At 39.0% G+C, this 27,404-nt stretch overlaps 1 protein-coding gene across 1 annotated transcript in view; it reads left to right on the top strand.

Annotated features, from left to right (window-relative positions):
- JAZF1 (JAZF zinc finger 1) overlaps positions 1–27,404 on the top strand; it is a 174,391-nt gene extending 146,987 nt beyond the window's left edge. The window contains exons 4-5 of the mRNA XM_070729314.1: positions 22,380–22,549; positions 24,895–27,404. Of these exons, the coding sequence (XP_070585415.1) occupies positions 22,380–22,549; positions 24,895–25,071 (347 nt within the window). The 3' untranslated portion in view covers positions 25,072–27,404. The remainder of the gene's footprint in view (positions 1–22,379; positions 22,550–24,894) is intronic.

Here is a 27,404-nt window from a genome sequence, read left to right as displayed (position 1 = left end):
ACCGTTTCCGTAGGAGCCCATCACTGGGCATGCATACGTGTCTATCCTAATATTCCCTTTTACTTTTATTCATTTCATGTATACAAATTATGTATAGACTTGTATTATCTAATATGAGATTGACTAAATAAATAAATAGAGATAAGATAAGATAAATAAATAAATATAGGTAATACAAAAATTGAAGTTTAAAAAAATAACCCCACTTCCAAGAAAAATGGCTGAATTTTCTACAACACTCCCAGTTTTTTAGGGTCAGTGATACCAATTCCAGTCATTGCTCAAGTGGGCAAAGCTGTTTTCACTGCTAAGAGCTCTTTGTAATTCCTTTCTGCACACATCCAATCTCTGGAGTAAGGCAGGTTGTCCCCCATCCCCCCCCCCGCTCCTGCTGCCTGCTCCTCCTCCCTTCTGTAGCATCTGTGTAGACATTTCATTTCTTAGGTCAAGGTGTTGGAGAAGGCAATGCTTGGCAAAGAATTTAATTCTTCAAATGCAGATTGTTTTCTTTCCAATGAAGCAAACTTCACTTTATTTTTTAGCATGTGCAAAGATTACATGTGCAAAGATTAGAATGAACTTCCTATAAAAATTCAAAAAACCAAGGAAAAACTGACCATCTTTCATATTTTGTGGGACAAATGTTTGCATTTAGGGGGGGGGGCATTTAGATTCCATCTGTAGAAATCTGATAACCCAGAAACTGTTGTTTTAGGCCAAAGGAATATTTTTCTAGCTTTGAAAATACGGTAACTTATTTCCCGATAGCCTGCACAAGTATCTTTTGTACATGGTGTTAATTAACATCTTTATATCCTAAGCAAATCAAGATACTGTCCAAATACATCACCAGAAATGTATCAATTTTATTGGAAACAATTGGGTCATAAGCTTGGACAACACAGCTCTACAAATGACCAAACCAAATGCATTACTTTCCACGCTGGTATTGAATGACTTTAAAAAACCATGTTTTCCTTTTACTGTAATGAGTTTATATGTATTTTGGAGATCCAGTATGGTAAGTATGCCTGCATTCTGCAATCTATCTAGCAAGCCCAAAAAGATGTGTAATGGTTCTTTACCATGATCTTGTTAAAGTCTTTGTAATTGTGGACCTTGGAACTTCACTACTTGGGCTCAAAATAATCCACCTGTTGCTTCTTAAGAACAGAAATGGTAAGTACTCAGGTTGGTGACTTAGAAGGTCCAATGAATCTTTTCTTCAAACTGGAATCCAATTATTGCTTTAAGAACAACAGTTCCTTTGCTGACATCAGAGTTATTTGCTATGAGATGGAAGGCAAATAAATTCAATAAATAAATAAATAAAAATCAGTTATTGCACCATAGTTAGAATTCTAGCCACAAATCTTAAGTGGAAGAATGACTAAAGCTTTCTTTTTCATCAAAACATCTGCAAAGTTCATATATTTGGCAGGCGATGATGCCCCCTTCCTTGAGGGCTTTTGGCTAGCTGCTGAAAAAGAGTTGCCACTTGTACTTAATGGTGCTGTCAAGTGAGAGTAAGGTAATACAGAACCCTGCCTCCCAGTCTGTTTGCAACGTCATGAAGCCTCAACTTTGCAAAACCCAAGACAATTGGGATTTGAAAATTCTGTGCCATGCAGAGTGAGAATAAGCTTGGTATGTTCTCCAGCTGTAGTGGTAGATTGCATGATGGGGAAGTAGCACTACAGACTGCATCAGGGGATCTGCTTTTTACAGCTGACTATCTATCATCTCTACTTTCATAGGAACAATAAGGTCTACTCTAGCTTCTCGCAATTCTTTACTACTGCTGAATTTATAAAATAGTGGTGCTCCAGAATCATTTAAAACTTCCTTCTGTTTCTTACATCCAGAGTTAAAAGACAAAATAGCTAATATCTTTTATTTTATTATCCTCCATAAGGGCATGAGAGAAGGATCACTGTTGTTTTCCTGGACCTGTGCTTAGCAAGGGGCATTAGTGCTCTCTTGGGTAGTTAATCTGCCTTCTCTCCACAAGGTTTTGGCTGGGCAAGCTTTGTTGACACATCTCGCTATTCGTAAGAAAGATTGTAAAACTCTTCATCTTTGCTTTCCCTCAGAAGCTGTTTCCCAGTTGTATGAGATGATAGAAGGGGTATCTGGCTCAATAGTAGTAGCCTCAGGAGGGATCTTGGAGCCTTAGTGGACAACTACTTAATATGAACAAGCAGTGAAATGTAGCTGCCAAAAAAGCCAACAAGATCCTAGGCTGCATAAACAAAGAAATAGAAGCAAGATCACGTGAAGTGTTAAAACCACTTAATAATAATAATACTAATACTACTAATAATTAATAATAATAATAATAATTATTATTATTATTATTATTATTATTATTTATTAGATTTGTATGCCGCCCCTCTCTGAAGACTCAGGGCGGCATACAATGCCTTGGTAGGGCCACATTTGGAATATTGCATCCAGTTTTGGTCATCACAATGTAAAAAAGATATTGAGACTCTGGAAAGAGTGCACAGAAAAGCAACAAAGATGCTTAGGGTACTGGAAGCTAAAACATGAAAAATTGCAAGAACTAGAGGTGATGTGATAGCAGTGTTACAATATCTAAGGGGCTGCCACAAAGAGGAGGGGATCAACCTATTCTTCCAAGCCCATATAATGCCTTCTACTTTTCATGAAACACATAAAGAGAACACATGAAAACTGTATACAAAAATTTAGTATTTTCATAATTCAAGAGAAAATACTAAACTTCAGTATTGTCTCACCTTAAGCTCAGCTTCAAATGACACGATTTCATAGAAACTTCCATATAATTCTCTTTGGAATAACACAACATGATTTACTGTTGCTTTTTCCCAGAATGTTTTTTTAAGTGCATTTATTTTAGGAAATCTGATTCTAGAAATGTAATTGGTTTGGTCTGTATTTCAGCAAAGTTGCACAGCTTTTAGAGAAATAAGAACAGCTTTTAGAGGAAATTGGATTCAGTTTGAGATCCTGTACAAAAATCCTTAGCCAAAAGTTTAATGTTACCTTCTGTATTCTGAATTTCTATATTGTTCATAACACACTTTTTAATGTTTATTTTTTTAAATGTTCATTTTGTTCATTTTTCAAACAAAATAGCAATGGATTATTCTATCCCATTTCATATGGTGTACATAATTTTCAGAAATCAATATCTTTTAGAAACTTGTATTTAGAAACTTATAAAAAGAAATTCCAAGGCACTCTTACCATGTTTCACAATATATGTTGATCTTTGTTTTTAAAGCCACCTTGCCTTCTTGTGTGGTAAGGTGTAAATAGCAGAAGCCCACCCTGATAGCAGAAATGGAATATCAAGTCTGGTCAGACACATCTAAAACAACTCATGAATCATTTAACTTGAAAGGGAGTTGCCGAGTCACATTTCTGAGATAACTCCCTTTTAAATGGTGCAGACCTCTGTAGTGCAGTTTCTGACCTAGGAAGTATTAAATGACTTGAAATCCACATAAGAAACTGATTTAAGCATTTACCCATCAGAGAACATTTTTAAGGCAATACACAAACCTGGATTGGTTGTCTCCATGGCTATTGCATACATATCTGATCAATATATGCCATCTTAGCTGTCAATATGAATACTTTCAAAGTAGTTTACAGAACAAAATCACAGTACCTAGAAATTGGCTTTTCATTTTTTTAAAAACCTTGAAAGTTAAAGCACAAATAAAAGAACAGCAGTGATACATGAAAAATAGAAGCCCTAAAATATTTTAGGAGGAAAATTAGTGAGGAAAAAATGAAATGGGTTAAGAGCGAAGTAGGCATCCCTTTTCAACAGAACATTTTAATCATATCTTGATCTCCGATATTTTAGATGGTAAATAGTAAGATATTGGGGGGAGGGGGTTCAGGTTAAATGTTTCTATAAAGACAAGCAATAGAATCTGACTTTTTGGTCAAGCTCATTCTTAGTTCCTTATCTGGAAAAATTTCAAGAACTGTGAAGATGGAATATGTGGTTGATATCTGAGAACATTCTGATCTAAGATCAAAAATTTCAATTTGTTTTTCAACTTTTATTTATTTTCTCTTCTCCATATTGTTTCCTCTCACTTCAGTCATAATACATTCAAAATATAATAATAATATACTTCATTTACAGAACCAATATGTTAACATTCAAAAACCTCCTGGATTTTCAGAACATTATTTAAAGTGCTCTTGAAAACAAATACTTATATTAATTTAGCTCGCCAAATTGGATATTCTTCAGAACAATCTATATCAATAGTAAGAAAGTAATAGCATGAGTTCCCATTAAATAGTTCTTTAGAATTACTTGTTTGCTTGGAGGTACAGTGATCCCTCTATTATCGCGAGGGTTCCGTTCCAAGACCCCTCGCGATAATCGATTTTTCGCAATGTAGGGTTGCGGAAGTAAAAACACCATCTGCGCATGCGCGCCCTTTTTTTCTATGGCCGCGCATGCGTAGATGGTGGAGCTTGCGTTCCCCGCCGCCCATGCAAAGGGGAAACCCGATTCGGATCCTCGCTGCTGATGCTGCGCTACCGAGCAGATCAGCTGCTGGGCGGCCGAAGGAACCTTCCCTGGGTCTTCCCCCTCTTGCTGGTGGGCGGGCGAGCGGCGGGCATCAGCGAGGAGCCGGGGTTTCCCCTTTGCGTGGGCGGCCGGGAAGACCCAGGTTGGGGGTTCGGGGGGGTGCTGGGAAGCCCCCCAGGCCGGCTGCGACCTTTTAAAACAGCCGCGCCGCTTCCCAGCTGAGTCCTGAAGCCAAACGCGGAAGTTCGCCTTTGGCGTTTGGCTTCAGGACTCAGCTGGGAAGCGGCGCGGCTGTTTTAAAAGGTCGCAGCCAGCCTGGGGGGCTTCCCAGCACCCCCCGTACCTGGGTTGGGGGTTAGGGGGGGTGCTGGGAAGCCCCCCAGGCCGGCTGCGACATTTTAAAACAGCCGCGCCGCTTCCCAGATGAGTCCTGAAGCCAAACGCGGAAGTTCGCCTTTGGCGTTTGGCTTCAGGACTCATCTGGGAAGCGGCGCGGCTGTTTTAAAAGGTTGCAGCCGGCCAGGGGGGCTTCCCAGCACCCCCCGAACCCGGGTTGGGGGTTAGGGGGGTGCTGGGAAGCCCCCCAGGCCGGCTGCAACCTTTTAAAACAGCCGCGCGGCTTCCCAGCTGAGTCCTGAAGCCAAACGCGGAAGTTCGCCTTTGGCGTTTGGCTTCAGGACTCATCTGGGAAGCGGCGCGGCTGTTTTAAAAGGTCGCAGCCGGCCTGGGGGGCTTCCCAGCACCCCCCCAAACCCCCAACCCGGGTTTGGGGAGGTGCTGGGAAGCCCCCCAGGCCGGCTGCGACCTTTTAAAACAGCCGCGACGCTTCCCAGATGAGTCCTGAAGCCAAATGCGGAAGTGGTTTTTTTTTAATTAATATTTTTTTAAAAATCGCGATATAGCATTTCGCGAAGATCGAGATCGCGAAACTCGAGGGATCACTGTAATACGATAGTGCTGTTTGCATAGTTGAAATGGTGAAGTTTGAATTAATAAAATTGTATTTAAGAGTTGACTTTCATGAAGCTGAACTACTTTAATAGACAGTTTGCTCACGATTATTTGCCTATTGTAGACATGCTATTTATTACATATATTCATTAAAGGGACTGCTTTTCAAAATGAACATGTAATTGATCAGTGAATGAAACATACACAATGCCCTTTAGTTTCAAATGTAAAACAGAGAATTCACCTTGTAGATCAAAGAACATACTTTTTACTGATTTATGCTGAAGCAGGGGTCTTCAACTTTGACAACTTTAAGACTTGTGGACTTCAATTTTGGGAATTGAAGTCCACAAGTCTTAAAGTTGCCAAGGTTGGAGACCTCTGTGCTAAAGTATAATGGGTTGAATGAGGTATTCTTGATTTATGATAAATAAATAAATATTTATGAGATATGATAGAGAAAGGAAATTATCTAAAGCAAATGCTGTGGTCCAGTATTTTGACTCATATACTATTATATTTAATATTTTGATTTACACTATTTATTCAATACTTACGTAGTTTTCAGTTCCCATTTCCTATTCAAGGAAAAGACAGAAAAGAGAATTCAGATGCTGCTCAAAACTATATTATAGACATAATTCTTAGCATGAGGGGTGTTGGGGAACAAAATTTAGGAACTACATTAAAGTTTTATGCCAGATGAGAGAAGAAGAGAACACATATTGGCTTTCCAACAGATCTTGAGAAATGTATGAATTTGAGAAAGACCATTTATTGTAGATTTGGTCAACTTAGAAGAAAATGCTTAGGCTTGAATTATAGAATGTTTGACACAAAGATAAGAAATGAAATCTGATTGCTGAGTACAATAAGAGCAAAAATGATGGAAGTAAAACATGTAGAAGAATAAATAGAATGCTTGGCAAATGGCTCAGTGTTGAGCGGGACATGGCAAAAAAGTATCATGTCTCCCTGATTTTTTTAATTTGTGTAACAGCAAAAATGTTTTGATTGAGGGTATGAATACAGGTAGTCCCCGGGTTACGTCATTCCCGATGTATGATGTTTCATCATTATGATGACCTGGGGACAGTTTCGAAGCCACCACTGCTGCCGCCACCTCCATTCGGGTGAGGGGATCTCTGCGGTGGGTGGCGGCTTCGGAGATCAACAGCCAGTTCTTCTTGGTGCTGCGTTGCGGCAGCCTCCAAGGCTGCCGCCGCCGCCTCATCCATTTGGGCGAGGGGATCTCCGTGGTGGGCGGCCTCGGAGGTTACAGCAATGCAGCACTGAGAAGGACCGGCTTCAAGGGACCAACAGCCTGTCTTTCTCAGCGCTGCTTGCTGTAGCCTCCAAGGCCGCCCTCCACGGAGGTCTCCTCACCTGAATGTTCAGCAGGAGGCTTCGCCAGCTGTTGGTTCCTTGAAGAAGCCGCTGCCACCACCACCACCGTGTAAGTCAGAATATTCATGTAAATCAGAATATTCCGATTTACACCAAACTCGGTTTACGACGGGCCGTGGGAACGGATCCCCGTCGTAGGTCGGGGACTACCTGTATATGTCTAGCTTTATAGACAGACAATGTCATGTTGTTGCTACAAGCCTGAATGGTTTCCAATCAGAGTTAGCTAAATTACTGTATTTTTCGGAGTATAAGATGCACCTTTTTACCTCCCAAAAGAGGGTGAAAACTTGGATGCATCTTATACACACGATGTGTATAAGATGTGTAATTTACTTCCTTGCAGCAGTTTACCTCCTTGCAACAAACAACAGCAGAGCCTGATTAGCAGAAGCCACTTATTATCTGCCTCCCAACACTCAGCTGATTGACTGAAGATGGGGCAAGTCTGTGCTGAAATGAAAGTGAAACTAAAACTGTACAAAGACAAATTGCTGCAGAGAGTGGCAAAGGCTGAAACTGGCTATTTGTGTTTTGCTGCAAGGAGGTAGTAAGTCAATAACAATAAATGCCTATAGAATGTTCAAATTATTATACTTACTTTTTAAAGGCTGCTTTATTATTGTTCTAGACAACTTAACAAAATGAAGTCACCTTTTAAATAAATGCTTGATCTGAAGAGGCCCAGTGCTGTTGTATCTTCTTTTAAATAGCAGAGAATACTTCCAGAATCAGTTTTAAAGATCTGTAAAAGTATAATCTGAAATGTCCTGTTTTAGTATTAAGTATTAGTATTAAGATAAGCAGTTGAGTTAAACCCTGACTTAGTCATGTTTGGAGTACAGTACTTCTATTTAAATAATTGGGAGGAGTTTTAAGAAAAACTTTTGGTATTAATATACTGCCATAATGTACATTTCTCCAGTTCTTTGCTATTTCTATGGGTCAGGCACCCATGCACAGAAATACACAGCAAAAAGTGTATATCAGCTGTAGTGTTTGGCAAATCGCTAGGAGGCAGATGCCTTTTTTTCCCTTGTTTTTCTTCCCCCAAATTAAGGTGCATCTTATACTCCAGTGCATTTTATACTCTGAAAAAGTGACATGTTTGACACTTTTTGGCAAAAGGATATTATAATTAATTTTTAAAAGAAATATTGGATTTGAGTGGAAAATTGTGTGACTATTGATAGTTGTGGTATTTGACAGGGTAGTACTATATAGTAATGGCAATAGCACTTAGACTTATAAACTGCTTCACAGTGCTTTATAGCTCTCTCTAAGTGGTTTACAGAGTGAGCATATTGCCCCAACAATCTGGGTCCTCATTTTACCAACCTCTGAAGGATGGAAGGCTGAGTCAGCTTTGAGCCAATCAGATCGGACCACTAGCAATCAGCAGAATTAGCCTGTAATACTGAATTCTAACCACTGTACCATCATGATTTCATAACGGTGTATGAAATCATAATGGTTTTATATAGAAAGAAATGTATTGATGCTTTTCTCTTGGCAAAAGGAACAGAAATAGATAAACATATACAAATACAGTGATACCTTGTCTTACAAACTTAATTGGTTCTGGGATGAGGTTCTTAAGATGAAAAGTTTGTAAGATGAAACAATGTTTCCCATAGGAATCAATGGAAAAGCGATTAATGTGTGCAAGCCCAAAATTCACCCCTTTTGCCATCCGTTTTTGCGCTGCTGGGATTCCCCTGAGGATCCCCTCCATAGGAAACCTCACCTCCAGACTTCTGTGTTTTTGCGTTACTGCAAGCATCGCAAAAACGAGTGCTTCGCTGGCAATGGAAGTCTGGAGGTGGGGTTTCCCAGCAAAGGGAGCATCAGGGGAATCCCAGCAGCACAAAAACGAGTGCTTCGCTGACAACGGAAGTCCAGAGGCGGGGCATCCCAGCGGCAGCGGTGGGTTTGTAAGGTGAAAATAGTTTGTAAGAAGAGGCGTTTGTAAGACGAGGTATCACTGTACCATGAATATTTACTCCCTCTCCCTCCCTCTCTCTCTCTGTGAAACTCAGTTAGACACACAGATAAGGAAAACACTTTCACATACCAAAATAGCAACCTCTGAAAGAAAAGAAAATTAAGGTGGTGTGTGTGAGAGAGAGAAAGAGAGAGAGAGAGAAAGATCATGTGTATCTTGTGATCTGCTAGACATGGATGGACAATATGTTTATACAACATAGGCTATGCAACTCTGATTTTGGCTTCCTTCTGTCTGACAAATGGACTTTCCACTAGTTGAATAACTTGCTTTGTAGAAAAAGAACTGGAAGAACTGTGTATTGGACAAAATAAATAAATAAATAAAAATAAAATAAATAAGCCCAGCCACATCAAACAGTTATGTGTGCATGAATATAATTTTATCTATCCCTGAGGCTGGTTATTTTTTAAATTAAGCCCTTCCTTTTGATGATTCCTTACTACCTTACCCCTCAGTCACAAAACTTTTATATCGTTGCAAGCCTCACTGACTTGTTATTAGTTGCATGGGAATTTTCAAAATAACCTCTACAAGGAGTAATGTTGCTAAAGAGTAACAACAATGCTTGTCCAAATTGCATTCATAAATGTTGCTTTTCATCTTACAGTGTGTTGCATGGAGATTCATGGATTAGAGGAACTAACCTGAACCATCTTGTGAAAATTCCTCCATGTTGCCAGAATGCCTCCTGTGTTGAATGTGATTTTGCTGACTGCCATTACTATATTGTAGAATTAATATACTTATACATCTATTTGCTTTATTTATTCTTGTTTTCCTTTTCCTTTTCATGTAATAGCACTTTTGGCCTCTTTTCAATAAATGATTTATCTCACTCAAGTCAAGCAACAAGGTGTGGATGTAATTTGTGCAACAGGAGCATTTCATCACTGAATGATTTTATATTCACATCTGCAGAACACTAACGTCAATATAGCACTTCTAGTTCTTTATTTTCATTTGATCTGCCAGTGCAATGACGTATCTGGACATATATATTTTCCCTTCCAATTCAGATTGATGGTGCTTTAAAATAGGTGTTAACATTTGAATGCATTGCTCAATAAAAATATTTAAAAGTGTTTTTAAAATATCATGGTGAAAAGGATTATCATGTATGAATTAAGATCTAAAAGGATGCAATATAGGCCATTTATATTATTATTACTCAAGTACAGATGGAGGGTAAAATTGTCAAAGTATCTATGATACTATGTGGTCAAAGACCTGCTCCCACCCCTTTTTAATGTATATAAAAGAGCAAGTCTTCATTCTCCTGATTGTGTCTGCAATATTTATTTTATTCCCTCTCCTGTGGAACATCCCAATACTGCCATTACTATAGTCTCTCAGTGGCTTGTATAGGGATCTCCTTTTTAAAAAATCCTTCTGACATTAGATCTATAAATAGCAACATCTGTAAGTACTTGTCACTTTTGTTAGAAAATTGAGTCAGACATAAGTTTTTCCCATTTTGTTATGGGCATCATGTAAGCAAAAAGTTGGCAAAGCTTGCATGAGGATGTTGTTTTTCTTATACCTTTCCCATCCAAAAATGCGGTGAAGTTAGTTGGCCTGAAAAGGAGGGGTTGACTTTGAAACTCACTCTTCCCATCCTTAGTTCAGTACCTCAACACTGAGAAATTTATCAATAACTTTATAACAACTGCAAAGCCAAAACATTAAACTCTAAAGTGACTCTAAAGTGTGCAATAGGGTTGATATTCCTGGAGGCGTCTGTAATATGGTAAATGATTTAGCTTTACTAGATAAATGGTCAAAGCAATGGAAACTGCAGTTTAATGTTTCCAAATGTAAAATAATGCACTTGGGGAAAAGGAATCCTCAATTTGAGTATTGTATTGGCAGTTCTGTGTTAGCAAATACTTCAGAAGAAAAAGATTTAGGGGTAGTGATTTCTGACAGTCTCAAAATGGGTGAACAGTGCAGTCAGGCGGTAGGGAAAGCAAGTAGGATGCTTGGCTGCATAGCTAGAGGTATAATAAGCAGGAAGAGGGAGATTGTGATCCCGCTATATAGAGCGCTGGTGACACCAGATTTGGAATACTGTGTTCAGTTCTGGAGACCTCACCTACAAAAAGATATTGACAAAATTGAACAGGTCCAAAGACGGGCTACAAGAATGGTGCAAGGTCTTAAGCATAAAACGTATCAGGAAAGACTTAATGAACTCAATCTGTATAGTCTGGAGGACAGAAGGGAAAGGGGGGACATGATTGAAACATTTAAATATGTTAAAGGGTTAAATAAGGTTCAGGAGGGAAGTGTTTTTAATAGGAAAGTGAACACAAGAACAAGGGGACACAATCTGAAGTTAGTTGGGGGAAAGATCAAAAGCAACATGAGAAAATATTATTTTACTGAAAGAATAGTAGATCCTTGGAACAAACTTCCAGCAGATGTGGTAGATAAATCCACAGTAACTGAATTTAAACATGCCTGGGATAAACATATATCCATCCTAAGATAAAATACAGAAAATAGTATAAGGACAGACTAGATGGAGTAGGAGGTCTTTTTCTGCCGTCAGACTTCTATGTTTCTATGTTAAACCAAAACAGTGAATGTAATTGTACATATGTAAATTGACAGATGTGTATATGTGCATACATGCACTGTTTGTGGGTGTGTGGGGGGGTGTACATTCTTATTTTATATGAATGAAATGCAAAATGGTTCTCACTTAATGGAGAACCACTCAGTGACTGTTTTAACTTGCAGTGGTGTGAAATGAATGGCACTTCTGACAGATCCTTAACGTTCTGGCCATCGTAGCATTCTCACAATAATTTGTTTGTGATTCAGGCACTTGCCAATTGGCCCAGATTTTCAACTCTTAATAGTGTGTTGCAGTCACATGATCACAACTTGCAACATTCCCTCTTGGATTCCCTCAAGCAAAATCAATGGGAATGCCATTAAGAAATTGAAAACAGTAATTATATGAGGTTCTCACCATATCAAGTGGTGATTTGCTTAATGGTAATCAGAAACTGCCAAAACTGCTGTCGGTAAACAGCACAGTCACACAATGTCACACTTTACAACCATAGTTCCCTCTAAGCTGAGCAGTGAGCAATCGCTCACTTAAAAATCATCATCAACTCAGAGTTTTCCAAACCTGCCCAGAAGTCGAGAGGGAAAGAGTGAGAGGGAAGGAGAGAGAGAGGAAGAGAGGAAGAGAGAGAAACAGATAGGAAAAAGAGAGGAAGGAAAAGAGAAAGAAAAAGAATGGGAGTAAGGAAGAGAGAAAGAAAATCAAAATCTAGTTTGAAACTAGCTCAACTATTTAAGTGGCATTTTGATATTGATAGAGTTGCCCTATTATGAGCTCACTGTTATAGACACACAGTACAGTATTTTATTTTGAAATTCTCTGAGGCAAAACAGGGTGGGTTTTTTATTTGTTTGTTTGTTTGTTTGTTTGTTTGTTTTGTGCCACCCAGTCCCAAAGGGACTGCCGCTCAGACACTATACTTTTCCGTCCACCCCAAAAAAAAAATTAGAGGGAACACTGTTTACAACCATATCATTTAGCAACAAGTATATAATTAAAATAATAATATCTGTAAGGCAGTGTTCCCTCTAATTTTTTTGGGGGGTGGGCGGAAAAGTATAGTGTCTGAGCGGCAGTCCCTTTGGGACTGGGCGGCACAGTAATAATAAATAAATTAATTAATTAATTAATAATAAATAAATAATAAATAAATAATAAATTAATAATAAATTAATTAATAAATTAATAAATAATGAATGAATGAATGAATAAACAAACAAACAAACAAAAAACCCACCCTGTTTTGCCTCAGAGAATTTCAAAATAAAATACTGTACTGTGTGTCTATAACAGTGAGCTCATAATAGGGCAACTCTATCAATATCAAAATGCCACTTAAATAGTTGAGCTAGTTTCAAACTAGATTTTGATTTTCTTTCTCTCTTCCTTACTCCCATTCTTTTTCTTTCTCTTTTCCTTCCTCTCTTTTTTCTATCTGTTTCTCTCTCTTCCTCTCTCTCTCCTTCCCTCTCACTCTTTCCCTCTCGGCTTCTGGGCAGGTTTGGAAAACTCTGAGTTGATGATGATTTTTAAGTGAGCGATTGCTCACTGCTCAGCTTAGAGGGAACTATGCTGTAAGGTACTTGACCCTTTGAGCTTTTACCAGTCCCAGAGTAAATCAAACTGAAGATTAAATCAATAGCAACAATAACAATAAGAACTGCTGAGGAACCAGGGAGTACAATTGTAATGCGACTGGAACAAAAGCACAAAACCTGTACTGAAGAAAATGTTATTACCAGAGAGAACCAACAGCCAGGGGATTTCAAAAAAGAATGATTCAACTGTGGAAGGAAAAACACCCAGAAAGTGATGCAACTGAATGATTAATGAATGAAAGACATTTCATCATCCGTAATAAAGCCTTCATAGATGTAGAAATGCAACATTTAGAAATATTAGCTAAAAAATCTAATAAATAATGATGAACAGGCTGAAGAAATTGTTCTAACACCTGAACAAATTGACCATCTAGTGGAAGAAATCAACATACAGGATGAAGATCCTCCTGTTCAAAAACTTGAAAGGAGAGCTAAGTAATCTAGCAAAAATGCTAAAAGAGAATCAAAGAAACCAAAGAAAACACAGAAAAAGACTGACTGCCATTTGCGAAATACATAACAAACAAGTGAAAGTTCTACTAAATGCCATGAATAACTTTCAAACTTTCATCCCATCCAGGACACTAAACTAAAATACAGCACAACTGTCATTATAACTGCAGAATTGGGATATAAAATGTCAAAAAAGAAACCAAAATGGAAAATTCGACTTGAAATAAAAATTTAAAAAACTGAGGAGATGTCAGCAATTTGAAATATACTTGAAAGAAGCAAAACTAAACAGTGAAAAGCTGAAACATAGTTTTCACAAAAAATACAATAAATTTAATTTTTCCATGTAAAATCATGGAAGAATTAAAACACTGTGTAATAGCAACAGCAAAGAAAATAGGAAGATAGAAAGGACGAATATAACAATATTATGAAAATGGCCGTTTCAGAAAAAAACAACCCCTCTTCTACTTGGTGAAAGTTGAGCCAAACTAATGTAAGGAATGTAAGGGAAAAACTTTGAACTTTTGAAACAACTGTGGGGAAACCCAGTGGACCATGACAAAACGGCCTCCTGGATCAAATATATTCAAAAACAAGCAACACGAAACAAAATGAAGACTATTGTAATAACAACTGATGTGGTTACAAAACAAGTAAAGTAGGTCAAGAACTGGAGTGCAACTGGGCTAGACAAACTGAATGGATACCTGACCAGCAGTGTTCCCTCTAATTTTTTTGGTGGGTGGGCGGAAAAGTATAGTGTCTGAGCGGCAGTCCCTTCGGGACTGGGCGGCACAGAAATAATAAATAAACAAACAAACAAACAAACAAACAACCCTGTTTTGCCTCAGAGAATTTCAAAATAAAATACTGTACTGTGTGTCTATAACAGTGAGCTCATAATAGGGCAACTCTATCAATATCAAAATGCCGCTTAAATAGTTGAGCTAGTTTCAAACTAGATTTTGATTTTCTTTCTCTCTTCCTTACTCCCATTCTTTTTCTTTCTCTTTTCCTTCCTCTCTTTTTTCTGTCTGTTTCTCTCTCTTCCTCTCTCTCTCCTTCCCTCTCACTCTTTCCCTCTCGGCTTCTGGGCAGGTTTGGAAAACTCTGAGTTGATGATGATTTTTAAGTGAGCGATTGCTCACTGCTCAGCTTAGAGGGAACTATGCTGACCAGTCTTCATCACCATAGATTCACTCAATTTGATGAAATGCTTCAAAGTGCAACAAGCGAAGAATGGTTAACAGATGGTCAAATATACTTGATAATGAAAGATCCAGAAAAGAGCACAGAACAAAGCAACAGACCTATCATCATTTGGAACACAACACAAATTTGATATCACTATATCAGGAGACACCAGAGTCAAAGAAAAAGAGCTGGGGGGAAAAATCACGAAATATCACAACCTGAACATCAAAATTACATGCATGCTCTTGTGTTGTTGTGTTTGAAGCTGAAGTAGTCATTGACCGGTAGGACATTGCAGCATATGATCTTGTGGGCAATACTCAAATCGTGTTTTAGGCGCCGTAGTTCTAGGCTTTCTAGGCCCAAGATTGTTAGTCTATTTTCGTAGGATATTCTGTTTCGAGTGGAGGAGTGAAGGGCTCTTCTGGTGAAATATCGTTGGACATTTTCAAGGGTGTTGATGTCTGAGATGTGGTATGGGTTCCAGACAGATGAGCAGAAGTCTAGGATGGGTCTGGCAAAAGTTTTGTTGGCTCTTGTGAGTAGTGTGAGATTGCCTGAGCAGAAGCTGCGTAGGATCAGGTTAACAACTCTAGAAGCTTTTTTGGCGATATTGTTGCAGTGGGCTTTAGCACTTAGGTCATTCGATATTAGTATTCCAAGGTCTTTTACTGAGTGTGGGTTGGCAGTGAGAGATTGTTTATTCAGTTCGTATGTGCGGTTTGGATTCTTTTTGCCGGTGTGGAGGGTAGAGCATTTGTTGGTTGATATTTGAAGTTGCCAAGTGTTAGACCAATCTGAGACAAAGTCCAGGTCTTTTTGGAGAGTGAGTGTGTTGTCAGTGGTGTTGAAAAGTTTCACATCGTCGGCAAAAAGAACACAGTTGCTTTCGATATGGTCACAGAGGTCATTGATGTAGAGCAGTGATTTTCAACCTTTTTTGAGCCGTGGCACATTTTTTATATTTACAAAATCCTGGGGCATACCACCAACCAAAATGACACAAAATGACACTCTAACACAGTACATATTATACATATAGTTAATAATATAATTTCTAAATGTATTTAGTGGCTCTCATTCTCTTATTATTTATATTAATTTCAAATTAATATTGAAATTGTATTTAAATGTAGATTGTGTTTCTAATGAACACAAAAGGGATATCCTGGCAGGAATGGTAGTTTGGGGACCCATGTTTAGTTTCCCCACGGCACCTCTGACCATGTCTCATGGCACACTAGTGTGCCGCGGCACGTTGGTTGAAAAACACTGATGTAGAGAATGAAGAAAGTAGGACCTAGTACGCTTCCCTGGGGAACGCCACTTATGACAGGGACGGGGGTGGAGATGGCGCTACCAATTTTTACAATTTGTTGCCTGGGTTATAATGGTCCTGCCTGCGCTGCTATAGGCAGTAGCCAGACTGGGCTCCAGGCTCATGGTGCTGGGGGACTTCAACTTGCCATCACTCAGCAAATCTTCTGATGCAGTTCAGGAGTTCATGGCTTCCATCAACTGTGGATCTGACCAAGTAGTTCAGGGTCCGACTCATAAGGGGGAGATTACCCAATTGACCTAGTATTTCTCTCAGGGCAGTGGGCAGATGACCTGAGATTAAGGGGCACAGTTGTTTCTTCCTTGTCGTGGTCAGATCATTTCCTGAAGAGGTTAGACTTTAAGGCAGCACTCCTCCGTCGCAGGGAGGTGGAACCGATTAAGTGATTCAGACACCTAATGTAATCTTTCAAGGTGACTCATTGTCACCTCTGTTATTTGTACCGTTTCCCCAAAATAAGACACCCGTTGACAATAAGCCCAATCTGGCTTTTGAGAGCATGACGATAAGACTAAGCATTTATTTCCCAGTTCAAAAAATAAAAGACAAGGTCTTATTTTCTGTGAAACACAATATTTTCAATGGCGCCACTAACAAGAATTTTGAATAAGACAAACTTTGTCTATGAATAGACAAAAACAAGTTGAAAATCTCCCATTTGCTCTATATCAGAGGTGTCAAACTCATGGGCTGGATGCGTCATAGACTGGCCACACCCATTTAGTTAAGAGGGAATGTGATGATTTATTTATTTTATTTATTTATTTATTTATTAGATTTGTATGCCGCCCCTCTCGGTAGACTCAGGGCAGCTAACAACAATAATGAAACATGATGCTATGATGATGGGAGTTTGACACCTCTGCTCTACATGGATGATTTTTAATGGTTTGGAAAAACAACAGCTGAACTGAATTCACCATTTAAAAGAATTGAATTTAGCAGGGACATTGGAATGCAATATGGCAAGTGTCCAACAATTGCTGTTATGGCAGGAAAAAGGGTTGAAGATGGTGGATTTGAATTTGACAATGAAGAATTGATAAAAAGTTGTTTAGTATTTTTTCAGTTTCAAATACTTTTATATGGTTTTTCCGTAATTAAATTAAACAGCTTAATTAACTGTTATCCAGTTTTTGTTTTTAATGATTGAGATTGCTACTATAGTACAAGGCAAAAATCCCTGATTGGGAATCTGAAGAGAATGTACATTGTAAGACAGAGAACAATTTGTCATTGTTAAACTGTATAAAATATAAATCACATTGATTGGTATTTTAGAGAATGTTGAGTTTGATTTGATAGTTTGGTGCTAATTTTGTTCTCTTCAATTATTATAAAGGAAGCAAAACAAAGGCTAAACATGTATATTTTGGCAAAAAATATTCTCTTCTGGCATGCCAGTAACATGCACCAGCTGATTTTAACATGCCTAATAAAAATAACCTTTTGACCGCCATTGCTGAAAATGTGTGCAATTAATTCAATCAAAACATTTCACCAAAGAGGGGTGGGGAAAGAGCCCAACAAAAGCTTTATGCAGCCTGGAAATCTGTCAACAGACATCAGGCACAGAGCAGATTAATATGGAGCTCAGCTTTCCCCAATTTTGTTCTGCAGCCCTTTAGATATTGGGGCTATTAGAACTCCTAATCAAGTCAGGAAGACTCTTTGGTAAACATTTGTCCTGACTTTTGTACACATTAATCTTGAGTTGGAGAAGTTTATAACTTTAGTTATCTTGTTTTATTCCTGTTCAGTTGGGATATTTATGCTGGTCTATAATAAATAAATATATTATAAAGTTTAGGTGGGTTATGTAAAGGAAAGAAATCATTGATTAAATGAAAGGATATTGTGAACAATATATGGTTAACAAACTCAACTTTCCATGATTGTGTAAACAAGAAGAAAACTTATAATTCCTTTAATGCTTTTATACACACCAGGCCTAAAGAGATAGGATTCACAGTTTCATCTTTTCAAAATAGCCGCAAATATTTTAAAATATTTAATGAACATTTTGGGATATACTGTATTTGACAAGATTTTAAGTAATGCGCATTACAAAATATTTCAGACTGAAAAAATCCTGACAAACAGAATTTAGTTAGTGATGGTTAGGTCTTCCTCTACATTATCTTTTGTAATTTGGTCCTAATTGTATTCTAGGATGCATCTCAAAATATGATTTGTTGGCTGATAAAGTCTTACTGGCAAAAACATGCAGGGAAGGCACAGTGTTGACATACTGGTTGGTATTTATATTTTAAAGGAACCAATTTGCCTCTTAATTCATCTATCTTCAATTGCCAACTTTAAAGTAACACTGAAATCATTAGGGTTCACCAAAGAAACCCAGGTTCACATTTTCCCTTGACCACAGTCTGCACTTCATACTATTGGATTACAGTGGTCATATTCCTACTTCATAGGATTGTTGTTAAAAGAGGTCTCAATGTAAATTGTTAATATCCAAATATGTAATAACACCATGCCAGTGGTAATCAGAAATTCAGAATTCAAATTCTTTGTTGGCAGATTTGCCAGCCATAGTTATTAGAGATTAAACATAAGGAAGGTCTGCATGTGTGATTGGTTTCTGGGTGTCATGCATTTGGCAGCATATGTAAAATGCCCTAATTGGTTTAAGGTAACCCTGTGGAAAACCCAGTTACAAGAAACATGCATGAAACAGTACCATTTGACAAGAAAAGATAGAATCATTTTGTAGAAAGTAAGCAGATGGGTCTTTAAAGGCTGGTGTTTAAATTAATGGCTTTATAGAAACATTGTTCTGTTTCTATTCCATTAGCACTTTATGTCTGCTTTGTATGTCTATTGAGTAAATAGCTTGCTGTCAATCATAGAAGATAGAACAGGAACAATCAATGTCATGTAGAAGAGGACTACTTTTACTGCAACATCTGAGTAACAGAATCTTGCAAATCTAAATGTGCTTCCTCTCCACACACTTTAGTTTCTTGTGAATTGTCTGAGAAATTTGGCCCATATTCAGGCACAATCTGTTTTCCCTTGCATTCTTTATTTTTATTATTATTATTATTTTATTATTATTATTATTATTATTTATTAAATTTGTATGCCGCCCCTCTCCGTAGACTCGGGGTGGCTCACAACAGTAATGGCAAAACAATGTAATACAAATCTAATAATTTAAACTAAAAACCCATAATTTAAAAACATGCACACAACACTCCATACATAAACAATATAGGCCTGGGGAAGTTATTTCAGTTTCCGCATGCTTGATGGCAGAGGTGGGTTTTAAGGAGTTTACGAAAGGCAAGGAGGGTGGGGGCAATTCTAATCTCAGGCGGGAGCTGGTTCCAGAGGGTCGGGGCCGCCACAGAGAAGGCTCTTCCCCTGGGCCCACCAGACGACATTGTTTAGTCAACGGCACCTGGAGAAGGCCAACTATTTATTATTAGAGTTGAAAGGGACCTTACAGGTCATCAAGTCTAACCCCCTGCTTCAGCAGGAAATCCTATAGCACCCCATCCAAATGGCAGTCCAATCTCCTCTTGAAAATGTCCAAAGTTGGGGAGTTCACAACCTCTGCTGGCAGGTCGTTCCACTGGTTGATCGCTCTCACCAACAGGAAATTCTTCCTTATCTCCAGGTTGAATCTTTCCTTGGTCAGCTTCCAACCATTGTTCTTCGTCCAGCCTTCTGGTGCCCTGGAAAATAGTGTGTCCCCCTCCTCTCCGTGGCAACCCCTTAAGTACCTGTATACAGCTATCATGTCCCCCGTAGCCCTTCTTTTTACCATGCCCAGTTCCAGTAACCTTTCCTCATATGGCCTCGTCTCTAGTCCTTTTATCATTTTAGTTGCTCTTTTCTGCACCCTTTCCAGAGTCTCCATATCTCTGGCCCTATAGAGTGGTATTATTATCTCTCTGGTCTTGGAGTGTATCCCCCTGTTCATGCAGCTTAGGATTGTGTTGGCTTTTTTAGTCGCTGCTGCACATTGCTGGCCCATGTTTAGCTGGTTATCCACCAAGACTCCAAGATCCCTTTCACAGTCACTTATGGTGAATGTGGTTTCGTCCAATTTGTATGCATGTTTTGGGGGGGGGGGGTTGCCTTCAAGACCATTCCTTATGTCTTCCACCCGTGCTTAAGATTAATGTTGGCTATGATTGAAAGATTTAAAGGCTCAGTAAATACATAGTTTATGGGAAAGAAAAATCCTCCAATGATATTAGTGTTTGACAACTTAACAAACATTAACAAACAGTATTTTTCCTCATGGCACAGAAATGAATTTTAAAATTGTTTAAAACTATTTACACCTCTTCATTTTTTAAAAATGATCATCTTGTACAGAGAAATAGTTATATTTATGATAACTTTAAATATAACATTTTAGAACTTGAACTAGAACTGCAGATTGCTTTTACAACTGGACAAATTGCTACCAAGTAATTCTTATTAATGTTGCACTATAATTTCTATTAATTCCACAGGGCACCAAATGCATTAAGGTTTGTCAACATATTATTTTAGACTGTTTATCTGTTCTAGAAAATTGTGCCTTTCAGATGTTTTACTGGTAAAAGAAAACCTTTTTAAAAAATTCCTTTGTTTTTAATACAGAAGAAAAGAAGGAAAATATTCAGTCTTACTGTATCCTTTTCCCTAATAAAACTGTTCTTGACATCAATATTCAGAATGAAGCTAAAAGATGGTTTGTACAATATGTGACAGCAATTATTTAACCAAGGAAGCATTTTGTGTCCTGACTAAAATAAGAAACATTGTAATTAAGACTAATCTATTAGTCATATAGGGAAATAAAGCAGAAAAAAATGGCTATCAGTAAGATGAAATTATATTTTTTAATAGGTTGGTTGATTATGTTCCATCAAGTCAATGTTGACTCTTAGCAAGTTCATGTAAATGCATTTTCTCCATCTATCTTGTTTTTAGCTCTTCCAATGTTGCATTCATAGATCCTAGGACTGAATACATCCACTTTGGTTCATTGTCCTCTTGTTCTGTTTTCTTCCTCCATTTTCCCCAGCATTAGAGCATATCCAGAGAGCTAGGTCTTCATATAATGTGTCCCAAGTGTAATGATTTGAGCCTACTCATTTGTGTCTTGAATGACAACTCAGGCTGATTTGCTGATGAGCCATCTGAAAATTTAAAAAATGTCAATACTTTTCTATCCAGCATTTACAGTGTCAAACTTTCACTTCAAGAGGATGCTGTTGCTTCCACTGTTCTGATCTTCATAGACAGAGGCACATCACAGCATTTGGATATCTTTTCCAAAGCTTGCTGTGCTACCAAAGGCTAATCTACAGTATAGTTTTTAATACAGTGATACCTTGTCTTACGAACCTCTCGTCATACAAACTTTTCGAGATTTTCTTTGCCTCTTCTTCCAAATTATTTTCCCCTAACAAACCCAAGCCGCCGCCACTGAGATGCCCCGCCTCCGGACTTCTGTTGCCAGTGAAGTGCCCGTTTTTTGCACTGCTGGGATTCCCCTGAGGCTCCCCTCCATGGGAAACACCACCTCTGGACTTCCGTGTTTTTGTGATGCTGCAGGGGAATCCCAGCAGCACAAAAACAGGTGCTTCGCTGGCAACGGAAGTCCACAGGTGGGGTTTCCCAGTGAGGGGAGCCTCAGCAAAATTGCAGCATCACAAAAACATGGAAGTCCAAAGGTGGGGTTTCAAGGACTTCGGTGTTTTTGTGATGCTGCAATTTCGCTGAGTCTCCCCTCGCTGGGAAACCCCACATCTGGACTTCCGTTGCCATTTTTGCGCTGCGGGGATTCCCCTGCTGGGATTCCCCTGCAGCATCACAAAAACACGGAAGTCTGGAGGTGGGGTTTCCCATGGAGGGGAGCCTCAGGGAAACCCAGCAGCACAAAAACGGGTGCTTCGTCTGGCAAAAGGGGTGAGTTTTGGGCTTGCATGCATTAATCGCTTTTCCATTGATTACTATGGGAAACATTGTTTCGTCTTACAAACTTTTCACCTTACAAGCCTCGTCCTGGAAGCAATTAAGTTCGTAAGATGAAGTATCACCATATTTCTTTACTCTTGAAAGTTGATCCTAAAGACAGAAACCATTTACCACTTCATTATCTTCATTGTCAATTCTAAGGCTGGTTGTTTTAGTTTGGTTATCTTATTTAATTTTAGTCCCATTTTCACTGTTCTCCTTGATGTTTATTATTTGAGCTTTCAGATCCCTTGCTTTTTCAGTTACCACAGTATATTTTATCTGTATTTAATTCTTCTTTTATGCCTGCTTAGGTAGTGAATATGATGAAGAAGAAGTAGACTATGAAGATTCAGATAGTGATGAATCCTGGACTACAGAAAGTGCTATCAGTTCTGAAGCTATCCTAAGTTCTATGTGTATGAATGGAGGGGATGAGAAACCTTTTGCTTGTCCAGTTCCTGGGTGTAAAAAACGATATAAGGTAAGTGTGTTATTTATGATATGGTAAAACTATTATTTGTAAAGAAGATGCTTTGTGATTTCATAGATATTATCATGATCTATATTTTTTAGAAATGTATAAAATTACTCAACTCTTCAATACCTTTGGGGACCATACAGTAAAAAGAATAATCAAATAACCAAATGAAAAAGTAACACTTCTGAGAGCAAAATCAGGTTTGGAGTTTTTTAAAACATGGCCAAAGTGGGGAACTAAATATATCTCAGGAAAAATAAGTTCTAGAAGTCAGGCATTTAAGAGGTGATTTAATTGAGGTGTATAAAATCATGCAAGGTAGATAGAAAAAAAATATTTTCTCTATCACACAATACCAGGACGAGGGGGCACTCCCTAAAGCTCATAGGTAAGAAAATGAGGACAAATAAAGGGAAATATTTATTCACACAGAGGGTTGTTGGTTTATGGAATTCACTTCCAGAAGAGGTCGTGACAGCTGTCAGCCTGGAGAAGGTAAGATTAGACAGATTCATGGATGCCAAGTGTATCGGTAGTTATTGAGACGGATGTCCAAGTGCCGCCTCTATGTTGGTTGAGACAGGTAGGATTCCCTTGGATACCATTTGTTGGGGGTCAATGGAAATTGAGGGTTTTGCCTTCTCTTTCTGCTCAAGTTCCCCATGGACAATTGGTGGGCCACTGTGTGACACAGAATGCTGGACTTGACGGGTTTTGGCCCGATTCAACATGGCTCTTCTTATGTTCTTTATGTTCTTAGAGGCAAATGTAGGGTCTCCTGTTTGGGCAGAGGAGTGGACTAGATCAGTGTTTCCCAACCTTTTTTGAGCCGCGGCACATTATTCATATTTTCAAAATCCTGGGGAACTTTGAAAGGGGGGGCGGGGGGCGGGCTAAAGAAAAGTTTGGACAAAAAAACTCTCTCTTCCTCCCTTTCGCTCTATTTCTCCCTCTTTCTCTCTTTTCCTTCCTTCCCTTCTTTCTCTCTCTCCATCCCTTTTTCTTTCTTTCTCTCTTTTTTGCTCTTTCTCTCTCCCTCCTTCCCTTCCTCTATGTCTTTCTCTTTCCCTTGCTCTCTCTTTCTCTCTGTCTCTCTTGCTATGTCTTTCTTGCTTTTTTCTCTCTCTCTTGCTCTCTCTCTTTCACTGTCTTGCTGTATGTTTCTTTCTTTCTCTTTGCCTCTCTTGCTATCTCTTTCTTTCTCTCCCTTTCTCTCTTTCTCTCTCTCTGTCTCTCTTGCTATGTCTCTCTTTCTCTTTCTCTCTCTCTCTCTCTGCCTCTCTTGCTAAGTCTCTCTTTTTCTCTTGCTATGTCTCTTTCTTTTTCTCTCTCTCTGCCTCTCTTGCTATGTCTCTCTGTCTCTCTCTCTTTCTCTATCTCTCTTTCTCTGCCTCTCTTGCTGTCTCTCTTTCTTGCTCTGTCTCTATTTCTCTGCTTCTCTTCCTATGTCTCTCTTTCTCTCTCTCTCTGCCTCTCTTATATGTCTCTCTTTCTTTCTCTCTCTCTCAGCTGACTGCAAGCGGGAGCCCTGACGGCGGCAGCTGGACGTGCTGCTGGACACCGTATATGCCAGGCCCGCAGCGCCAGCATGTACGACGTCCAGCAGCACATCCAACCGCCACCGTCAGGGCTCCCGCTTGCAGTCAGCTGAGAGAGAGAGCGCTCCCTCTCGCCGCCGCTTGGAGCTCCCTCTCGCCGCCGCCATCTCCCCGCGACTGCCTGCAGCCACTGCAGCCACCCCCCGCTCCTACCGCCAGTGCCCTCCCACCGGGCCACAAAGGACACTTGCCGCCGACGCCAAGGAAGCTCCAGCTGGGCGGGGCGCTGCCGGTACTTCCGTCCTGGGGCTCCCGCTCGCAGCTGTCCCCCGGCTCCTGCTCGATGCTGCGGTTTTCGGCGCTCTCCTGCTGGGCCCCAAATAAGGAAGGCGGGGAAAAGGCGCGAAGAATGGAGCTCTCCTTCTTCCTGCCTTCCTTCTTTGGGGCCCAGCAGGAGAGCGCCAAAAACCGCAGCATCGAGCAGGAGCCGGGGGACAGCTGCGAGCGGGAGCTCCAGGTTGGCACCGGCAGCGCCCCGCCCAGCTGGAGCTTCGCGGCACACCTAGCCATGTCTCGCGGCACACTAGTGTGCTGCGGCACACCGGTTGGGAAACGCTGGACTAGATGACCTGCAAGGTCCCTTCCAACTCTATTAATCTGTTAAAAAAATAATCTGATTTGTAGCTAAATCCCTGGTAAAATATATTCTTTAAAAGGCTTCTTAAGATACATCTTGCTTTGAAAATTAAACAGACTGGCAATATTTCTAACATCCCTACTAAAGTCTTTGTGTTCAATCCTCTGTCATAGAATGTGAATGGTATAAAATATCATGCCAAGAATGGCCACAGGACACAGATCCGAGTGCGGAAACCCTTCAAATGCCGCTGTGGAAAGAGTTACAAGACAGCTCAGGGTCTGCGGCACCACACAATCAACTTTCACCCACCAGTGTCTGCTGAGATTATCAGGAAGATGCAGCAATAAGATGCTGGTCACAAACGTGCCAAGGAATACTCACCAGCAGTTGCTGATTTCGAAGACAGCCACCTTCTCCTGGGAAGCATTGAGCAACCCTTTGAAGAAATTAAATGCATGCTTTACATTTCTCGCCCCTGTAATTTTGGAATGACGTATCTTTGTAGAGTTAATGATTTTGTACATTTGCACATGTAATCATCATGCCCATATACATTACTTTAATATAAAGGTGCTAAAAGTTACAGATTTTTAAAAAGTATTTTTCCGTCCCCACCCTACCCCACCCAAAGGTGAATAAGGGAACATTCTATATTTAGCTGTTCCACAATATTAAACAAGGATGGGGGGGAAGAAAATTAGGCAGTAGGATAACTTTTGAGATTGTAATGTGTTTGAAGAAATTCAATACATCAATTCCTATGTGCGTGCAAAAACCAAAAGAATTCCCTTTTATCCACCTGGTTAATATGCCTTATGTAACAGAGATATCTGTAGGATAGCAATGTTATAGGTATTGGAATTATAAATAAGAGAATGTTTAACATATTCGAAGAATATTTTCATACTCAAATAACATGCATAAAAGGTGTGCTTGCTGTATTTTCTATTATCTTGCAAATTCTTTTTGTCTTTTGAAATGCTGAAAATTTTGCAGTGAATTAGTAGATCACTCTACCATTAAAATTCCTACTATCTGTCCAGAACTTATGTTATTTAACGTTAACAATCCACTTAAATCCAACAATCCACTTAAATTTCTGAGGACTATCTTTTCCTGGTATCTTTTCCTGCTATCTATTACTAGCAGAAACGTGGAAATGAAGTGCAAATTTTCTGAGATAAATTAATCTTCATCTTAGATGGAGTCTTTAAAGCACTTTCTAGTTCTTCATTGCCAACAAATTTCAATGTTTTATGTTGCCAATTCTTGCAACTATCGTTATTGCAAATAAAAAAAAGAGGCATATTATTAAGAGGTACAGTATTTATGTTAAGGGAGGTTTTCTTTGTACCTTTGGTTTTAGTGTGTGTGTGTGTGTACAGATAGACCTTACAACCACAAATGAGCCCAAAGTTTTTGTTTCAAATTTTCGGTAACTTTTTTCTGTTTTGATGGCTTGTCCTCATCCTCTGCTTGGAAAAAGCCCTCCCGCCCCCAGGTTATTACCAACCTTTATTTCTTTGCCCGAAGCACAGTTGAGCAGCACCTCAGCTGTGTTTCGGGCTGAATATGTCTTCTGAGCATGCGTGGAAGTGAAATTGCAAAAGGGGACACGTGTGTGCACACGAAACATCACGATGTGAGCCGGTGGCGAAGGTAAGTGGAACCCACCTCTGACACAAACTTACACATGATGTGTGTGCATGTATACACACACACAAAACAAACTTAATGTATGTGAGCATTACATACAGGTTAGCATTACATTTCTTTATAAACTGTGAGACATCATGAGCCTTACTGAAATGAAGCACTTTTTGAAGCAGTAATTCCAAGGTAGAATTTTAACACAGAGTTCCTTAGCTCTAAATCCACACCTGAATGCTTCATTTATTTGATGCTCTCCTGCCTTCAGCATTGTCTTGTTTAAAATACTAGTTAACAGTTTTAGTAGGCAAAAGCTACGTTAATACTAATTTGGGAGTTTGTCTCCCGCATGAGACAATTTTTAATTTTTCAGATAATCCTTTTCTGTTTATTTTGTGTTTATATATAAATGACATGAGAAATACAAGTCTCTTTTCTTTTAGATTAGAACAGGTATAAACACTGAGTGGGCAAAGATTCTTCACTAAAAGTTTTTTCCCAACCAAAATCTCTCATAAAGGGTTGAAGAAGATAAGCTTTTTTTAGACCAGTTACTCTACACCCACCTTCAGAAAAGTCTATTTACTAGCATCAGTAATAGTTTGATGTAAAAGTATATAATATAACAATCTATTGCTATACTTAAAGCTTTATATCCATCTTCTAATATTTTGACTTCATTTAATTGTGCTCTCAGTAAAAAGTACTGAGTAACCTTACCGTTAAATAATGTTGCATGTCAATTCTTTCCACTATTACAATCCATTACTATCTACATAGTCATTGTGGCAGTATTAAACAGACGGAAATGGGACTATTTTGTTATACTGTGTATAGTGAATGTATTGTACTGTGTCTGTGAAAATGTGCTTTAAATTATATTTTCTTATATTTTGCTGGGGACAAGGTTCATTAAGTTTGAAAGTCACACTAAGTTTGTTTTAGAACTGAGCACCATAAAATGTATTGAAATTTTTTCCCCATAAAAGCTGCTTACAAATGTTAATCAAATCATATTTAATAAATTGCC

Source organism: Erythrolamprus reginae, chromosome Z (assembly GCF_031021105.1).
Source record: "Erythrolamprus reginae isolate rEryReg1 chromosome Z, rEryReg1.hap1, whole genome shotgun sequence".
NCBI lineage: Eukaryota > Metazoa > Chordata > Lepidosauria > Squamata > Dipsadidae > Erythrolamprus > Erythrolamprus reginae.
The sequence above is the reverse complement of the archived record's forward strand: the minus strand, read 5'-3'. Positions and strand labels throughout refer to the sequence as shown.